Genomic DNA, 14,357 nt, shown 5'->3' on the forward strand with positions numbered 1-14,357 from the left:
GAATGTCAGATCCTCAGCTTTGTAGGACTTGATTGTTTTTTTTTCAGGCATTCGGAGACTGGCTATGATACTGGCTGCTGCTGATGTATATTCCCACCGAGAGCTTAGGGCAATTCTTTGTCCCCCAGACTTCATCCCATATTAATTGTTGGCCATTGGGAGTGGTAGGATTTAATTTCCCATCGTCTTTTCGATTGGCATTTCTGCAGCAATTAGGAATGCTGAGCATCTTGTATGGTGGGGGAGGTTTGAGTTTATATGGTCTTTTTCATTTTTTTTTTCCCCTTAAAGGGTGTGAGGACAATTTAGCTTTGGTTCAGCTTCCTGAAAGTCAGCTGTGTTTGGAATTTATTTCTCTGGTGCCGCTGCAGGACGTTTCCTGAGGGTGGCTGTCATTCACAGAACCCCAGGCCTTGGGAATTGAGGTGCCTGTGAGCAAGGGTGATCAAGTTGTAGTTCCAGAAAATGTCCACAAGGGGGCAGCACTTTTCAGACCCACCTTGGTTCCTGGGGGCAACAAGAGCCTTAGGGCAAGTTTGCTTCCTGGGCTGTGAGATGGAGTGGAATGTGCCTGAGCAAACAGGAAAGGGCTTGAGTCTTACTACTTTCCCCCCCTAAAGCATCACATAAACACTGTGTCCAGACTAATCCCTGCAGGGTCCACAGTACACTGCTGAGGGTGCTTGGGTGCTAGGAGGCTGCACTCAGGAAGGAAGCTTGGGCTGGGATCCCAGCACCAGGGGAGGTTAAGGCTAGCTGAATTTTGCCTTGAAATTCCTCGGGGCCTAGATGCCACGTGGACTCTTGTCCTAGCCAGACAGAGCACACAGTAGACCTTTCAAAAGGGTTCAGTGAAGGGTTCCCTGCCAGGCTGTATCGACCCCACCCTGATTCAGCAGTGGGACTCAAGCCTGCTCAGCCTCCAGGGATGGGATACCATCCCAAGTCAGGGAGGCTGGGGAGTCATAGAGTAGGAATTGCTATTCTTTCTCTTTCTTTAACATTTTCGGATGCTACCTTGCAGTATAGTCAATTTGAAGTGTTGTGATTTTTGTCAGTATACAGCTCCTGATTAGGTATTTAATCATCATGTGGAATCTCTATTCTTTTTTGATTTTTGCTGTGGAATGTCAAGCAGAGTGCTGAGCATCAGGTCCTCGTGGATTATGTATCCCAGATACACTTTTTTGTGTATACAAAGAAAGAAGATAGTTAATTTTTGAGGTATATGTCTTAGAGAAAGATTTCTGTGTATATGTAGAATGAAGGAAGGACGAGGATAATCCTCATGGATTATCTGTTACAGACACACATTTCTTTTCTGTGTAGGTACGGAACTTCTAATTCATTCAAGGCCCTTCACTTGTTTTTTTCTTGAACACTGTGCTTGACTTTGGATTCTGAGTCTCTTTTTGAATTGTAAGTATGTTGCCTCGTATGTTTATATTTGTTTTTCTTGGCACATACCTCATATGCCATAGTTTTCTTCTGCCTGACTGACTTCCCTTTGTGTATGGTCCTTCCAGATCCATCCTTGTGGCTCCCAGTGTCCTAATTCCCTAATTTCAGTGTCTGTTTTTGATAAATGAGAAATAGTCTACCAGATATACATACCACATCATGTTTAAGCTTTAACCTCTGGTTGGAGATTTTGATGGTTGTGTGTCTTGGTTACTGGAAGCAGTACTGCAGTGTTCCTTAGGTTGCATGTGCCTTTTGATCAGTGGTTCTCTCAGGATCTAGGCCCAGGTATGGGAATGTCAGATCCTATACTTAACCTCTTTGGAGAGTTCTTTCCAGGCGTTCGAGACTGTCTATTTTCCAGGCTGTTGCCATCTTACTTATCCACAGACACCTTAGGGGCATTCCTTTTCCTCCAGGCTCTCTCCCGAATTTATTGCTTGTAGATTTGTGGTGATCGTGATTGTGACATTTGATTTACCATTGTCATTTTGACTGACATTCCTTCAGCCTTTAGGGATCCTTAGCACCTTGTCCTGCTGTGGAGGTTTGTTTGTTTGTTTTTTTTTTCTTAACAGGTGTCAGGACAATTTGCCTCTGACAATTGGGTTCCTGAAAGTTGGGTGTGTTTAGAAATTATTTTTCCAGTACTGCCCCAGGACATTTTCTCAGAGCATCTGTCATTAACATAACCCCAGTCCCTGTGATGGATAAGGCAATGGCACCCCACTCCAGTACTCTTGCCTGGAAAATCCCATGGACGGAGGAGCCTGGTAGGCTGCAGTCCATGGGGTTGCTAAGAGTCAGACACAACTGAGCGACTTCACTTTCACTTTTCACTTTCATGCATTGGAGAAGGAAATGGCAACCCACTCCAGTGTTCCTGCCTGGAGAATCCCAGGGACGGGGGAGCCTGGTGGGCTGCCGTCTATGGGGTCGCACAGAGTTGGACATGAATGAAGCGACTTAGCAGCAGCAGCAGCATCCTTGTGAACTGAGGTGCCAGTGAACTCTGGAGATAAAATAGTAGTTACTGAAATCATCTACAAGAAGACAGCACTATTCAGGCCTCCATTTGGTTCCTGAGTAACCAGAGCCTTAGGGAAAGTTGGTTTCCTGGGCAGTGAAATAAAGTGGAATGTGCCTGAGCAAACAGGAAAGGGCTTGAGTCTCAGGACTTTTCCCCTCTAAAGCATCACACAGACACCCAGTCCAGGCTCATCCCTTCAGGGTCCACAGCACACTGCTGAGGGTGCTTGGCTGCTAGGAGGCTGCACTGTCAGGAACGAGCCTTGAGCTGGAACCCCAGCATCATGCAAGGACTAGGCTTGCTGAGGCTTGCCTGCAATTGCTTGAGGCCTTGATGCCACACACAACCCTGACCCCAGCCAGAATATAGGAGACAGTAGACATTTTAATAGGGTTCAACACAGGGCACTGTGCCAGGCTGTGTCAACCACCCCCAGAGCTGAAGTGGGACCCAAGCCTCCTCAGCCTCCAGGGATGGGATAGCATCCCATGTCAGGGAGGTTGGAGATCATAGAAAAGGCACTGATTTACTTACCTTTCTTTAACATCTTGTCGATGCTACAGCACAGCATTGTCGATTTGCAATGTTGTGACCATTGTCAGTATACATCATGGGATTCAGGTATCACATTTCTATGGGGTATGTCTATGGTTGTTTGGGTTTTTGCCATAGAATAATGAGCAGAGTGCTGAGCATAGGGGCCTTTGAAATTATCTATCTCAGATATACTTTTCTGTGGATACAAAGAAGGAAGATAGTTAATTTTTGTGTTATATCTCTTCAAGAAAGAGATTTCTGTATAAAGGTTCAAAATACATATTTCTGTGTATAGGTGGAAGGAAGAAGGAAGGAAGAGGATCATCCCTGTGGATTACCTACTGCAGATATACCTTTGCTGTCTGTGTAGGTACAGACCTCCGATTTCATTCACGACCCTTCAGTTATTTGTTTTTTTTTTTTCTGGAACCCTATGTTTGATTTTGAATCCTCAGAGTCTCTTTTTGGGTTGTAAATTTGTTGACTTGCATGTCTATTTTTATTTTGCCTGGAATGTACCTCTGCCTGATCCCCGTTAGTGTATGATCCTTCAAGGTCTATGCCTGTGGCTCCCAGTGTCCTAATTCCCTAATTTCAGTGGTGATTTTTAATAAGTGAGAAATAGTCTGCTGTATATATGTACACTTCTTGTTTAAGCTTTAACTTCTTGTTGGAGATTTTGGTGGTTGTGTGTCTCGGCTACTGGAAGTCATGCTGTTATATAGCCACACATTCCGGGAAACAAACTCACTCAGAAGGACAATGCAAATTGTGGAGTGCAGTTTATTACACCGGTGGGCCCAAGGCAGAGTCTCCTCTTAGCCAAGGACCCCGACCAGCATTTGTGAAAATCTTTTATACCCCTTATGTACGTGTCCGAACTCACCACCCCAAATTCCTTGAGACTTACATAAACAAAGGAAGGGTAAATACAACCACAATAACCCCATCATTCATGTGTTATGTGTTCAAACAGTTAATAATCAATAAACCCGTGGTTACATTCTAAACAGTTAATAATCAATAAGCCTGTGGTTACATTCCAACCCACTAATAATCAATAAGCCTGTGGTTACATTCTGATAGATATGGAAAAAATTTATGACCTGTCCGGAGGCAGGGGTGATTAGGGTATGTTTCCTCTTAGGCGATGAGTAACCTAGATAGATCTTCAAGGTTCCCCTGTCCGGAGGGGGGATTCTTATCCTTCTGTTATAGTGTCCATGGGCACTAAGCGCAGAGTTCAGAGTCCATTGGAGAGGTGGCCGAGCATGATCAGCATGAACAGGCCTCAGATGGAGTCCAGGCCCTATGAATTCCTTATTCATTCCCTGCTCTTGATACTCTTAGTTTCTGTAACAAGCATCATTCGTTGAGATATATTGTACCTTAGTCCTCCAGCCACCCACATGAGAGAATGGTATCAACTTCTGGGTTACAAAATTCACAAGGCATTGTAGGAAGCAGGGCCCACAGAGCAGTATGATTAAGATTACTATAACAACAGTTACAATGGTTTCCCACCAGTCTCCCTTTACCCAGGACAGGACTGAAGTCCAAAAGGGAATATTTTCATTAGACATGGCTTCCACTTGATTTTGCATATCCTCCAAGGCAGTAGATACATTTCCAGACAGGTCAGGGATGTATACACAACATTTGACTTTAATTATGGTGCAAGTCCCCCCTTGGGCTGCTGTGAGTATGTCTAATGCCATCTTATTTTGAATTATTGCCTTCCTCATCTGAATTTGTTCTTCGCTCAAGGCTTGAATGGCTTTTGTACTGTCTAAGAGGGCTTGTTTAGTGAAATTAATTAAGGCCTCTACCTTAACCATGATATCTGTTGTCCCTATAGAGGGTACAAATAAGGCAGCAAGATAGTCATATTGGAACATGGATCATGTCCATCTTGCATGCAGATAGGGCAGGTTTACTGGAGGCTGGTGTAGGCCAGGCTTAACAAAAGCAAATCCTAGTGTGCAACTCCCTACCCAGCCAACTAGTAACCATGGCCATAAGTTAAGCCCACAGAGCCACTGGGTCCTGTTGGGGGCTACCCAACAGATTCGGGATTATGTTTCCAGTCGGAACCAGGCCACTGAACAGACCAATTGGGGTGATAGGTAACTTCCAAGATTTGTTTATGTTGTTCAGGGGACAAATAACCCATATATTTTAATTCTTTTGAGTCTAGGGGGCGGCCTCCAAATCCAACTTTGTCTTCTTTTTGTTCCCAGCAAATAGTAGCGGGTGCAATCAACTGTCCTTTCTCAGGAGTCATCCAGAAATATTCATCCCAGACTGGTAGTATTGCTCAAGGTACCAGGAGGCCTGTCCCCCTTTTGTAAGAGAGCCCTTCTCCATTTTATTTTTCATATATGAGGTATAAGCTCTTGTTACCTCTGTAAGACTAGTGTTCATGTTAACTGTAACCCTATGTCCCCAGCCCATTGATGGCTTTTTCTTATACCAGGAGAGCAAAGAAAGGTTATGATTGGTGAGAGAAAGGAAAGTTCCTTTCTGTTGTTCCAAGAAGGAGCTCAGTGGTATAAAGTCTCCATAACAAAGTGGCAATACCCACCAGGGGAGTCCATCCATTACTGACAGGGGCATAGCCCCACATACGCAACAACTGGAGAAGTTGTGGAAGTTCATGTAAGAATGTGTCCACGAGATGAAGACGTTGTCCTGTGCGGGAACAGTGGTCAGGTTCAGAATTGTGTTGGTGAGGCCGAGTAGCAGGAGTCTACCCAGCTCCATCCCATGGAGGGCTTGTCTGGGACCTCGTTTTCTTCTTCCTCTTCAGAATGATCTTGGTTTCCCGTGGGCCGGTGGGGTCCTTCTGGATGGTCCAGTCAGCATCTTCTGGGTCAGCGTGGTATGCCTTCTTCGCTCTGGTGTGATGGATCCAAGGGGCAATGTCTGCAACTTTAACCGCAGTAGGGGTGGTTAAAACACAGTATAAGGACCTTTCCATCGAGGGGCTAGTGAGTCACGTTTCCAGTCTTTCACCCATACCTGGTCCCCTGGTATAAACTCATGCATTTGCTCCCCCAAGGGGAACGGTATTCTTTCTTGCACAAACTTAGTTACTTGATTAATTACCTTACCTAGTTGTTCCATCTGCTGTGATATCCTGTCTCCTCTTACCTGAAGTACATCAGTTGTTACCTGTCTTATTATAGGAGGAGGCCTCCCATATACAATTTCGTAGGGAGAGTAGCCATGGGACCGTGGGGTCATCCTGAGTTTGAGCAAGGCCATGGGAAGTAAATCCACCCAGGAACAGTCAGTCTCTATAATCCATTTAGAAAGTGTCTCCTTTAGTGTCTGGTTAGTTCATTCTACCATTCCAGAGCTCTGAGGCCAGTAGGCAGTGTGTAACTTCCATTTTATATTCAAGTAAGGCTTTACTTACTTGTTGTATCAGATCTGATATGAAGACTGGGCCGTTATCTGATCCTATGCTGGTGGGGAATCCAAATCGAGGAACTATCTCCCTAAGCAGGCTCCGAGCCACTTCTGATGCTCTTTCAGTTCGGGTGGGGAAGTCCTCCACCCATCCCGAGAATGTACATACCAAGACCAACAGGTAAGGAAAATGGCGATATGGTTTCATCTCAGCGAAGTCCACTTCCAGATGTTCAAAAGGAAGGGTACCTTTTAATTGGATGCCTGGGGGGTTTGGTCTGCACCCTGGAGCGGCGTTAATCTGAGAAGCAGGTGTTATAATTTTGGGATTCCGTTCTACATAGAGAGGAGAGGCGAGGAACCAGAAAATACCTTCGGATCAATTCCTCCCATTTGTCATGTCCTAGATGAGTCATACAATGAGCTTGGCTCACCAGATGGGGGCCATCTTTTCAGGCACTAGTAGCTTACCACCTGGCAGTTCCCACCATCCCTTCTCTGTTTTGGTGGCTCCCTCCACTTCAGTTAGTTGGTTTTTGTTTTTTTTTTTCCAATGAGTTTAAACGTGTTTTATTTTTAGACAACCTACATGACACGTTTTCTCAAAAACAATGCCTCCGCTCCAAATAAATCAACGTTCAAAACAAATGAAGAGCTCGAGATGATGTCAGTCCCATCTGTCTAAGTCCTGGTGTTGTGTGGATGAAAAGCAGTGGCCAGCCAGTTATGATGACAGGTGATTGATCCAAAGTAACTGCCAACTTTGTTAACATTTTTCCATCTCTAAACCATCCTTAAAGAAAATCATATATGGGGTTACACCATCCTCACGGTAGTCCAGCAGAGCAACCATGCCATCCAGATTCATGTTTTCACCAATAAAGAACTGATAGTTTTTGAAATTAGCAAGGATGTGCTTGATTTGTTCTGCAGCCCCTGTCATAAAAGGTTTTACTCTTCTGGTCTCTGTTCTTCAAGTTTCCCTTTGATTGACTTCATGTAATCTTTGATGTCTTTCTTGTAGGCTTCTTTTGTGAAGCTGGTTTCCTGCAAGTGATGGTTCATGACGACATCGACACTAGTGATTATGTGCTTTCGGTACCTTCGCCCTCGGGGCCTTCAGCGGAGGCGTTTCCACCAGTGAGCGAGTCATCGATGTTACCCTCTGTCCTACGGACCGTCTTCCCCTCCACCTCCAGACACAGCCCGTCCGCGACCTCCCGGATCTTATAGATGTTGGGGAACATCTCGTCATGGCTAATGAGGTCCCGGTAGACGATCATGATGGCGGCTGGAGGGAGGTGACAGCGGCGCTGGCTTAGCAGGAGCCCGGAGCTAGGACAAATGTTCCCATGGGGATTCCCCCGGATTCCTTTCTGTCCTTGGCTGCTCGTCTGGTGGTCTCATCAGCCAGCCTATTTCCTTGAGTCTGTGGGGTGTCTTCCTTCTGGTGCCCATGGCAGTGCATGACTGCTACCTCCGTGGGGCTCCAGACAGTGTCTAGCAGGGTCAGGATCTCCTCCTTATTCTTAATGTCCTTTCCATTGGCTGTTAGAAGGCCTCTCTCCCGGTATAGCGCCCCATGTACATGGAGTGTAGCGAAAGCATACGGGGAGTCGGTGTAGACATTCACTCTCTTACCATTTGACAACTGCAGTGCCTGGACTAAGGCGCATAACTCTGCTTCTTGGGCTGCCCAGTGCTGTGGTAAGGAGCCGGCCTCGATAACAGTCCTCTGTAACTACAGCATAGCTTGACAGTTGCTGTCCTAGCTTCATCAGACTGGTGCCATCAGTATACAGAGTCCAGTCAGGATTTGAAATTGGCCTGTCTCAGAGGTCTGGACGGCTAGCATAGACCTCCTCTAAGACTTCCTTGCAATCGTGGGTAGGCCCACCTTCTCCCTTTGGGAGAAGCGTTGCTAGGTTTAAACCCTGGCAAAGCTCGATACGGAGGTTGGGGTTTTCACATAGCAGTCCCTGGTATTGAATAATCCGGGAACTTGACAGCCATTTGTGGGGGTCTCCTAGAAGGAGGGAGTTGACTTCATGTGGGACTTTTACGATCAGGTCCTGGCCAAAAGTCAGCTTTGTGGCTTCACGTACCAGTAAGGCGGCCGCGGCCACCGCCCGCAGAGAGCCAGGCCAACCGGTGGTGGCAACGTTATCAAGTCGCTTTGAAAGGTAAACTACTGGCCTGTCCCTCGTTCCCAAGGTCTGAGTCAAAACCCCCATGGCTGTTTTATCTTTCTCGGTCACATATAAGGTGAATGGTTTGGTGAGGTCTGGCAATCCCAAGGCGGGAGCGGAGGTGATTGCTAGTCTTAGCTCCTCAAAGCCTTCCTGCTGTTTCTCAGACCAACTTACTGAATTTTCTTCAGGCCCTGTCAGGAGCTCAAATAGGGGCTGGGCTATTTGAGAATACCTTGGAATCCAAATCCTGCAGAATCCAGTGGCCCCTAGGAACTCCCTGACTTGCCGCCGAGTCTTAGGCGTGAGGAGCCTCAGAATTACTTCCTTTCTAGATTGGTCTAGTAACCTTGTGCCTTCCCTTAAGACAAACCCCAAATACCTTACCTCCTCCTTGCAGATTTGTGCCTTTTTCCTCGACACTCGGTATCCCGCCTCTGCCAGCAATTGGAGGAGCGCTTGGGTCCCTTCCCAGCATTCCTCCCAGGTCTCAGCAGCAAGCAACAGGTCGTCCACATATTGCAGGAGCCAACATCCTTACCTTTCAGGCTGGAAAGGTTCCAGGTCTGAGGCCAAGGCTTCTCCAAAGATGGTTGGTGCGCTTTTGAATCCTTGCTGGAGGCGAGTCCAAGTGAAATGCTGTTTATTGCCTCCGATGGGGTCCTCCCATTCAAAGGCGAAGATGGGTTGTGATGCAGGTGCTAGGCATATACAGAAAAAGGCATCTTTGAGGTCCAAGCAAGTATAGATCCTTGTCTTAGGTGGGAGGAGGCTAAGCAAGGTATAGGGGTTTGGGACAGTTTAGTGCAGAGTTACAGTGGCCTGACTGACCAATCTGAGATCCTGTACAGGCCTATAGACTTATCCTCCTTCCTTCTTTACCAGCAAGATTGGTGTGTTCCAGGCTGATTGACATTCCACCAGGATGCCTGCCTGTTTTAGCCTGCTGATGTGAGGCAGAATCCCGATTCAGGCTTCTGTGGGTATTGCGTATTGATGCTTTCTCACCGGGGTGGCGCCAGGTTTGAATTCTATTATCACAGGGGCTTGGTGTTTAGCTAGCCCAGGGGGTTATCTTCGGCCCAGACCTCAGGGAACAGCTGAGTTAGCCTTCTCTCCAACTCTGTTGTCTGGTCTTGTTTATCTCCAGGGGGCTCATGTAGCCTCCATTCATCTTGAGGGGGCACAGAGAGGGAGAGTAAGTCGGTAGTTGTGCCCACCCAAAAAGTGAGCCTTTCTTCAGGAGAGAAAGTCACTTGTGCTCCCAGTTTGGAGAGTAAGTCTCTCCCCAGCAGGGGTGCTGGGCACTCAGGGATATAGAGGAACTCATGAGTCACTTGGTGACCCCCCATCTGACATTTCCTGGGCTGGCAAAACGACTTAACCATTTCTTCTCCCGAAACCCCAGTTATGGCAGTGGCCCTTTTAGACAGTGGCGCCACGGGTTTAATTACCACGGACCATTCTTCCCCAGTGTCCACCATAAAGTGAATGTCTTGGTCCCCAATTTTTAAAGTTACCATGGGCTCTCGGGGACCTGATGTCTTTGAGCCCCAGCATCCCTATTCAGTCTCTATGTTAGTGAGTTCTGCAACCAGGAGGGGTTTATCCTCCCTGCTTCCTTTTGGGCACTCATTCTTCCAATGACCGAACCCACGGCATTGGGCGCATTGATTTGGCTGTAATGGATCCGTGGCCTCCGTTGGGACCAGTTGGAGGGCTGTCCTGACCTCGAAGCTAGGGGGGGTTTCTTTGCTTTGGCAGTGGAAAAGTCTTTGGAAGAATTTCCAAGCACAGCAGCCAACATTGCAAACCTCTCATCTGTTCTCCTCTGCTCGTCTTTATACCTTTTCTCCTATTTCTTTTCTATTTCTGTGTCCCTATTCTGGAACACCTTATCTGCTATTTCAATCAGCTGAGAACTAGACATGGATAGAACTCCCTCGGTCTTTTGAAGCTTTCTTTTTTTGTCAGGAAGTGCTTGCGAGATAAATGCCCAATTGATAACAATCTGGGAGCCCGTAGCTTCTGAATCTATGGGTGTATAGAGTCTGTAGGCCTCACAAAGTCTCTCATAAAATTCGAAAGGTGACTTGTTTCCCTTCTGAACCATTCCGGCCAGTTTAGACATGTCCATCGGCCTCTGGGCTCCCCTTTTAAGTCCTTGTATAATCGCTGTCCAGTATCTATCTAATTGGATTTTTCCTTCCTCTGTATTGTAGTCCCAATTAGGTCTGTCAGCGGGGAAGTCTTACTCTATCCACCTCTCTGGGTTAGCAGTACCCTCAGGAACCATCTCCTGTAACTATTTCCTTACCTCAGTGTTGATCCTATATCTCTCTTCTGAAGAGAGATGCTACTAATTGCATTATATCATCCCAGGTTGGTCAATGAGTGTGAAAAATAGTCTCCATTAATCTAGTCATGCCCTGGGGTTCCACCGAGTAAGAGGGGGTGTGTTTTTGCCAGTTCAGTAATATCGGTTGATGAAAAGGGCTGATAGTAATAGGTTACAGGAGCTTGGTGATGATTACCATCCTCCCCTATCATTGGGGGTTGCTGAACTTCTCTGAGGGGCATCTGCAAGAGTATTCTTTCCTCTGGCTCTTTGGCAGAGCAGAGCCTTTGTTTAATTCCAGTGGTTCCTTCCCCGTGTCCGGGAGTACCTACCGGGAGTGGAGGGTAGAGTCTAGGGAACGTGGTGGCAGCATCCGGGGTGGTAGAGTCCGGTGGGCTCATTGTCCCTCCAGTTGAGGCTGGAGCCTGCCGGGGGGGCGGCTCTACAACCTGTGGAGCTGTCGGGACCGCTGAGGAGTCCGGGAGGCTTACCCGTCTCGGGATGGTTCCTCCAGTTGGGCCTCCGGTGGCCGCGGCGTTACTAGCTGGTGGAACCATCATCCAATACGGCAGTGGGGGAAGCTCATCTCCTTCAGGGTCCTGTAAAATTTCCTCCTCATCCTTGGTTACCTTTTGGGCCATCAAGATTTTTCCTTCCCCACCATGAGCATAAAAACGGGCCCATTTGGGGAGATCTTGGGCTATTTCCAGCCAAGAGTCTATGTACGGGAACTGGTCGGGGTGTCTGGGCCTTCCTGTAACTATAGCATAGACTGCCTTTATGAGATTTAAGTCCATAGTTCCCTCTGGTGGCCAGTCAACTCCCATCGAAGGCCATTCGACTTCACAAAGGTTACCGAGGCGGCTGGGCGTCATTTTCTTCCCATAGTCTCCATCGACTCCTTTCTTAAAATTCTTAATCATATTCTCCAATACAGTGGCCTTAGATCCGGTTCCTCCCATTTTCTTACCTCTGGATTCCCACGCCCCGGGGCCTTCCCGAGAAGCCAATCTACCTGCCTCCACTGGCAGGGGAGATGATGGGTCACACAGCAGATGGGTACCTCCTGGGGGAGGGCAGAGTACAAGCGCGCGGAAATCAATATCCTCTTTCTGAAACCCTGTGGCGACAGCTCGACACGTTCCCTAAGATGGCGTGGACACACCTCCTAACTGGATTTCTTAAACCCTAAGTTCCCTTTCTTTATCCCTGGCACAGCCGTCAACCTCCCTCTAGGAGATTCAAGCTACAAAGCCTCGGGGTGGCCTCAAATGAGACCTGTCTCCTCAAAGTGAGTTTCCCGGCCCATGCACCAAATGTTATAGCATTCCGGGAAACAAACTCACTCAGAAGGACAATGCAGAGAGTGGAGTGCAGTTTATTACACCAGCGGGCCCAAGGCAGAGTCTCCTCTTAGCCAAGGACCCTGACCAGCATTTATGAAAATCTTTTATACCCCATGTGTACGTGTCCGAACCCACCACCCCAAATTCCTTGAGACTTACATAAACAAAGGAAGGGTAAATACAACCACAGTAACCCCATCATTCATGTGTTGTGTGTTCAAACAGTTAATAATCAATAAGCTCGCGGTTACATTCCAACCAGTTAATAACCGATAAGCCTGTGGTTACATTCCGATAGATACTGTCCGGAGGCAGGGGTGATTCGAGTATGTTTCCTCTTAGGCGAGGAGTAACCTGGATGTGATCTTCAGGATTCCCCTGTCCAGAGGGGGTCTCATCCTTCTGTTGTTGTTCCCACAGGCACTAAGCAGAGCTCAAAGTCCACTGGAGAGGTGGCCGGGCATGATCAGCATGAACAGGCCTGAGGTGGAGTCCAGGCCCTATGAATTCCTGCTTCAGTTCTGGAGGTGTGTTGCGGTGCTTGTGCCTTTTGAGCGATGGCTTTCTCAGGACACAGGTGAAAGTGGGGCGATGTCGGATCCTCAGCTTAGCAGGACTTGATCGTTTTGTTTCAGGCATTCGGAGACTGGCATGATACTGGCTGCTGCCGATGTATATTCCCACTGAGAGTTTAGGGCGATTTTTTTCTCCCCCAGACTCCATCCCATATTTACTGTTGCAGATTTGTGACGTTGGCCATTGTGAGTGATGGGATTTGATTTCCCATGGTCTTTTTGATTGGCATTTCTGCAGCAATTAGGAATGCTGAGCATCTTGTTTGGTGGGGGAGGTTTGAGTTTGTGTTTTCTTTTTTTTTTTCCTTAAAGGGTGTGAGGACAATTTAGCTTCAGGCATTGGCTTTCCTGAAAGTTGGCTGTGTTTGGAATTTATTTCTCTAGTGCCAGCCATAGGACATTTCCTGAGGGCAGCTGTTATTGTCCTTTGTGAGTATCTTTCTTTGCAAATATTTCTTCCTAGTTTGAGCATTGTCCTTCTCCTTCTTTTAGGGTTTCCTTTGGTACACAAATGTTTTATGGTTAATTTGGTCCTATTTTCTGCTTTGTGGTTTATTTTCCATTATTTTAAGAGGTGGATCCACAAAGAATTTGCTGCCTGTAAAATCATGTCCTGTTTATATTTTTTCTCAATAATTTCATATTTGCATTTAGGTACTTATACTATTTGGGGTTTATTTTGTGTATAGTGTTAAGAAGGAGTTTTCTAATTTCATTCTCCTCATGGTTGAAGGAACCCTCACAGAGTCCTTCATAAAGACTGTTACCAATTTCCATCCCAAGCATGGGTGGAGGAGTGTTCCTTTTATCTCCACACCCTCTCCAGCACTTATTGTTTGTACAGATTTTGACAGTGGTCATTCTGACTGGTGTGATGTGATACCTTGGCATAGTTTAGATTTGCTTTTCTCTAATGTTTAGCAATGTTGACATCATTTCATTAAGATTTTCTTCTAAAGGGTGTGAGTTAAATTTACGTCTTAAAATTGACTTCTTTAATGCCTGCCTTGTTTTGATTTCTTTTTCGATGATAACCCCTGGGACCTTTCCTTAGGGCAGCTGTTTTTTATTACCCTCCTGGATCCTTGTGAATACTGAATGCCCAGCAGCACAACTCTCCATAGTGTTCCTACAGAAATGGCCCCACGAGGCAGCACTACCTCATGCCACACTCCCCCTCCACTGCCCCCGCCAAAATTTCCTTGTTATTTCCTATTGGAATAGAGTGGATTTCAGATATCGTGTATGTTTCAGGTGTAGAAGAACTCTGTTTAAAGTTATACATAGACATTTATCTATTCAGTCTAGCGTTCTGTTCCACATATGGGTGATTACAGTGTGTTCAATAAACTTCTGTATGCTATTCAGTAGGTACTTTTTATCAACTACTTGATGTATATTAATGTGTATATGTTAATTCCAGTCTCTTAATTTATCCCGAATGTATCCGGAGGTTGCGGGCTCTCC

The 14,357-nt window shown here is 46.6% G+C and overlaps 1 protein-coding gene and 1 pseudogene across 1 annotated transcript in view; both read right to left on the bottom strand.

Annotated features, from left to right (window-relative positions):
* Positions 1–4,639: 4,639 nt before the first annotated feature.
* The window catches only part of LOC122454857, a 91,756-nt gene continuing 82,038 nt past the window's right edge, over positions 4,640–14,357 (bottom strand). The window contains exons 8-9 of the mRNA XM_043489527.1: positions 9,173–9,332; positions 4,640–5,965 (exon numbers count right to left, since the gene is read on the bottom strand). Of these exons, the coding sequence (XP_043345462.1) occupies positions 5,778–5,965; positions 9,173–9,332 (348 nt within the window). The 3' untranslated portion in view covers positions 4,640–5,777. The remainder of the gene's footprint in view (positions 5,966–9,172; positions 9,333–14,357) is intronic.
* LOC122454860 lies at positions 7,129–8,633 on the bottom strand (annotated as a pseudogene).

The sequence above is a fragment of the Cervus canadensis genome, chromosome 17 (assembly GCF_019320065.1).
Source record: "Cervus canadensis isolate Bull #8, Minnesota chromosome 17, ASM1932006v1, whole genome shotgun sequence".
NCBI classification, from domain to species: domain Eukaryota; kingdom Metazoa; phylum Chordata; class Mammalia; order Artiodactyla; family Cervidae; genus Cervus; species Cervus canadensis.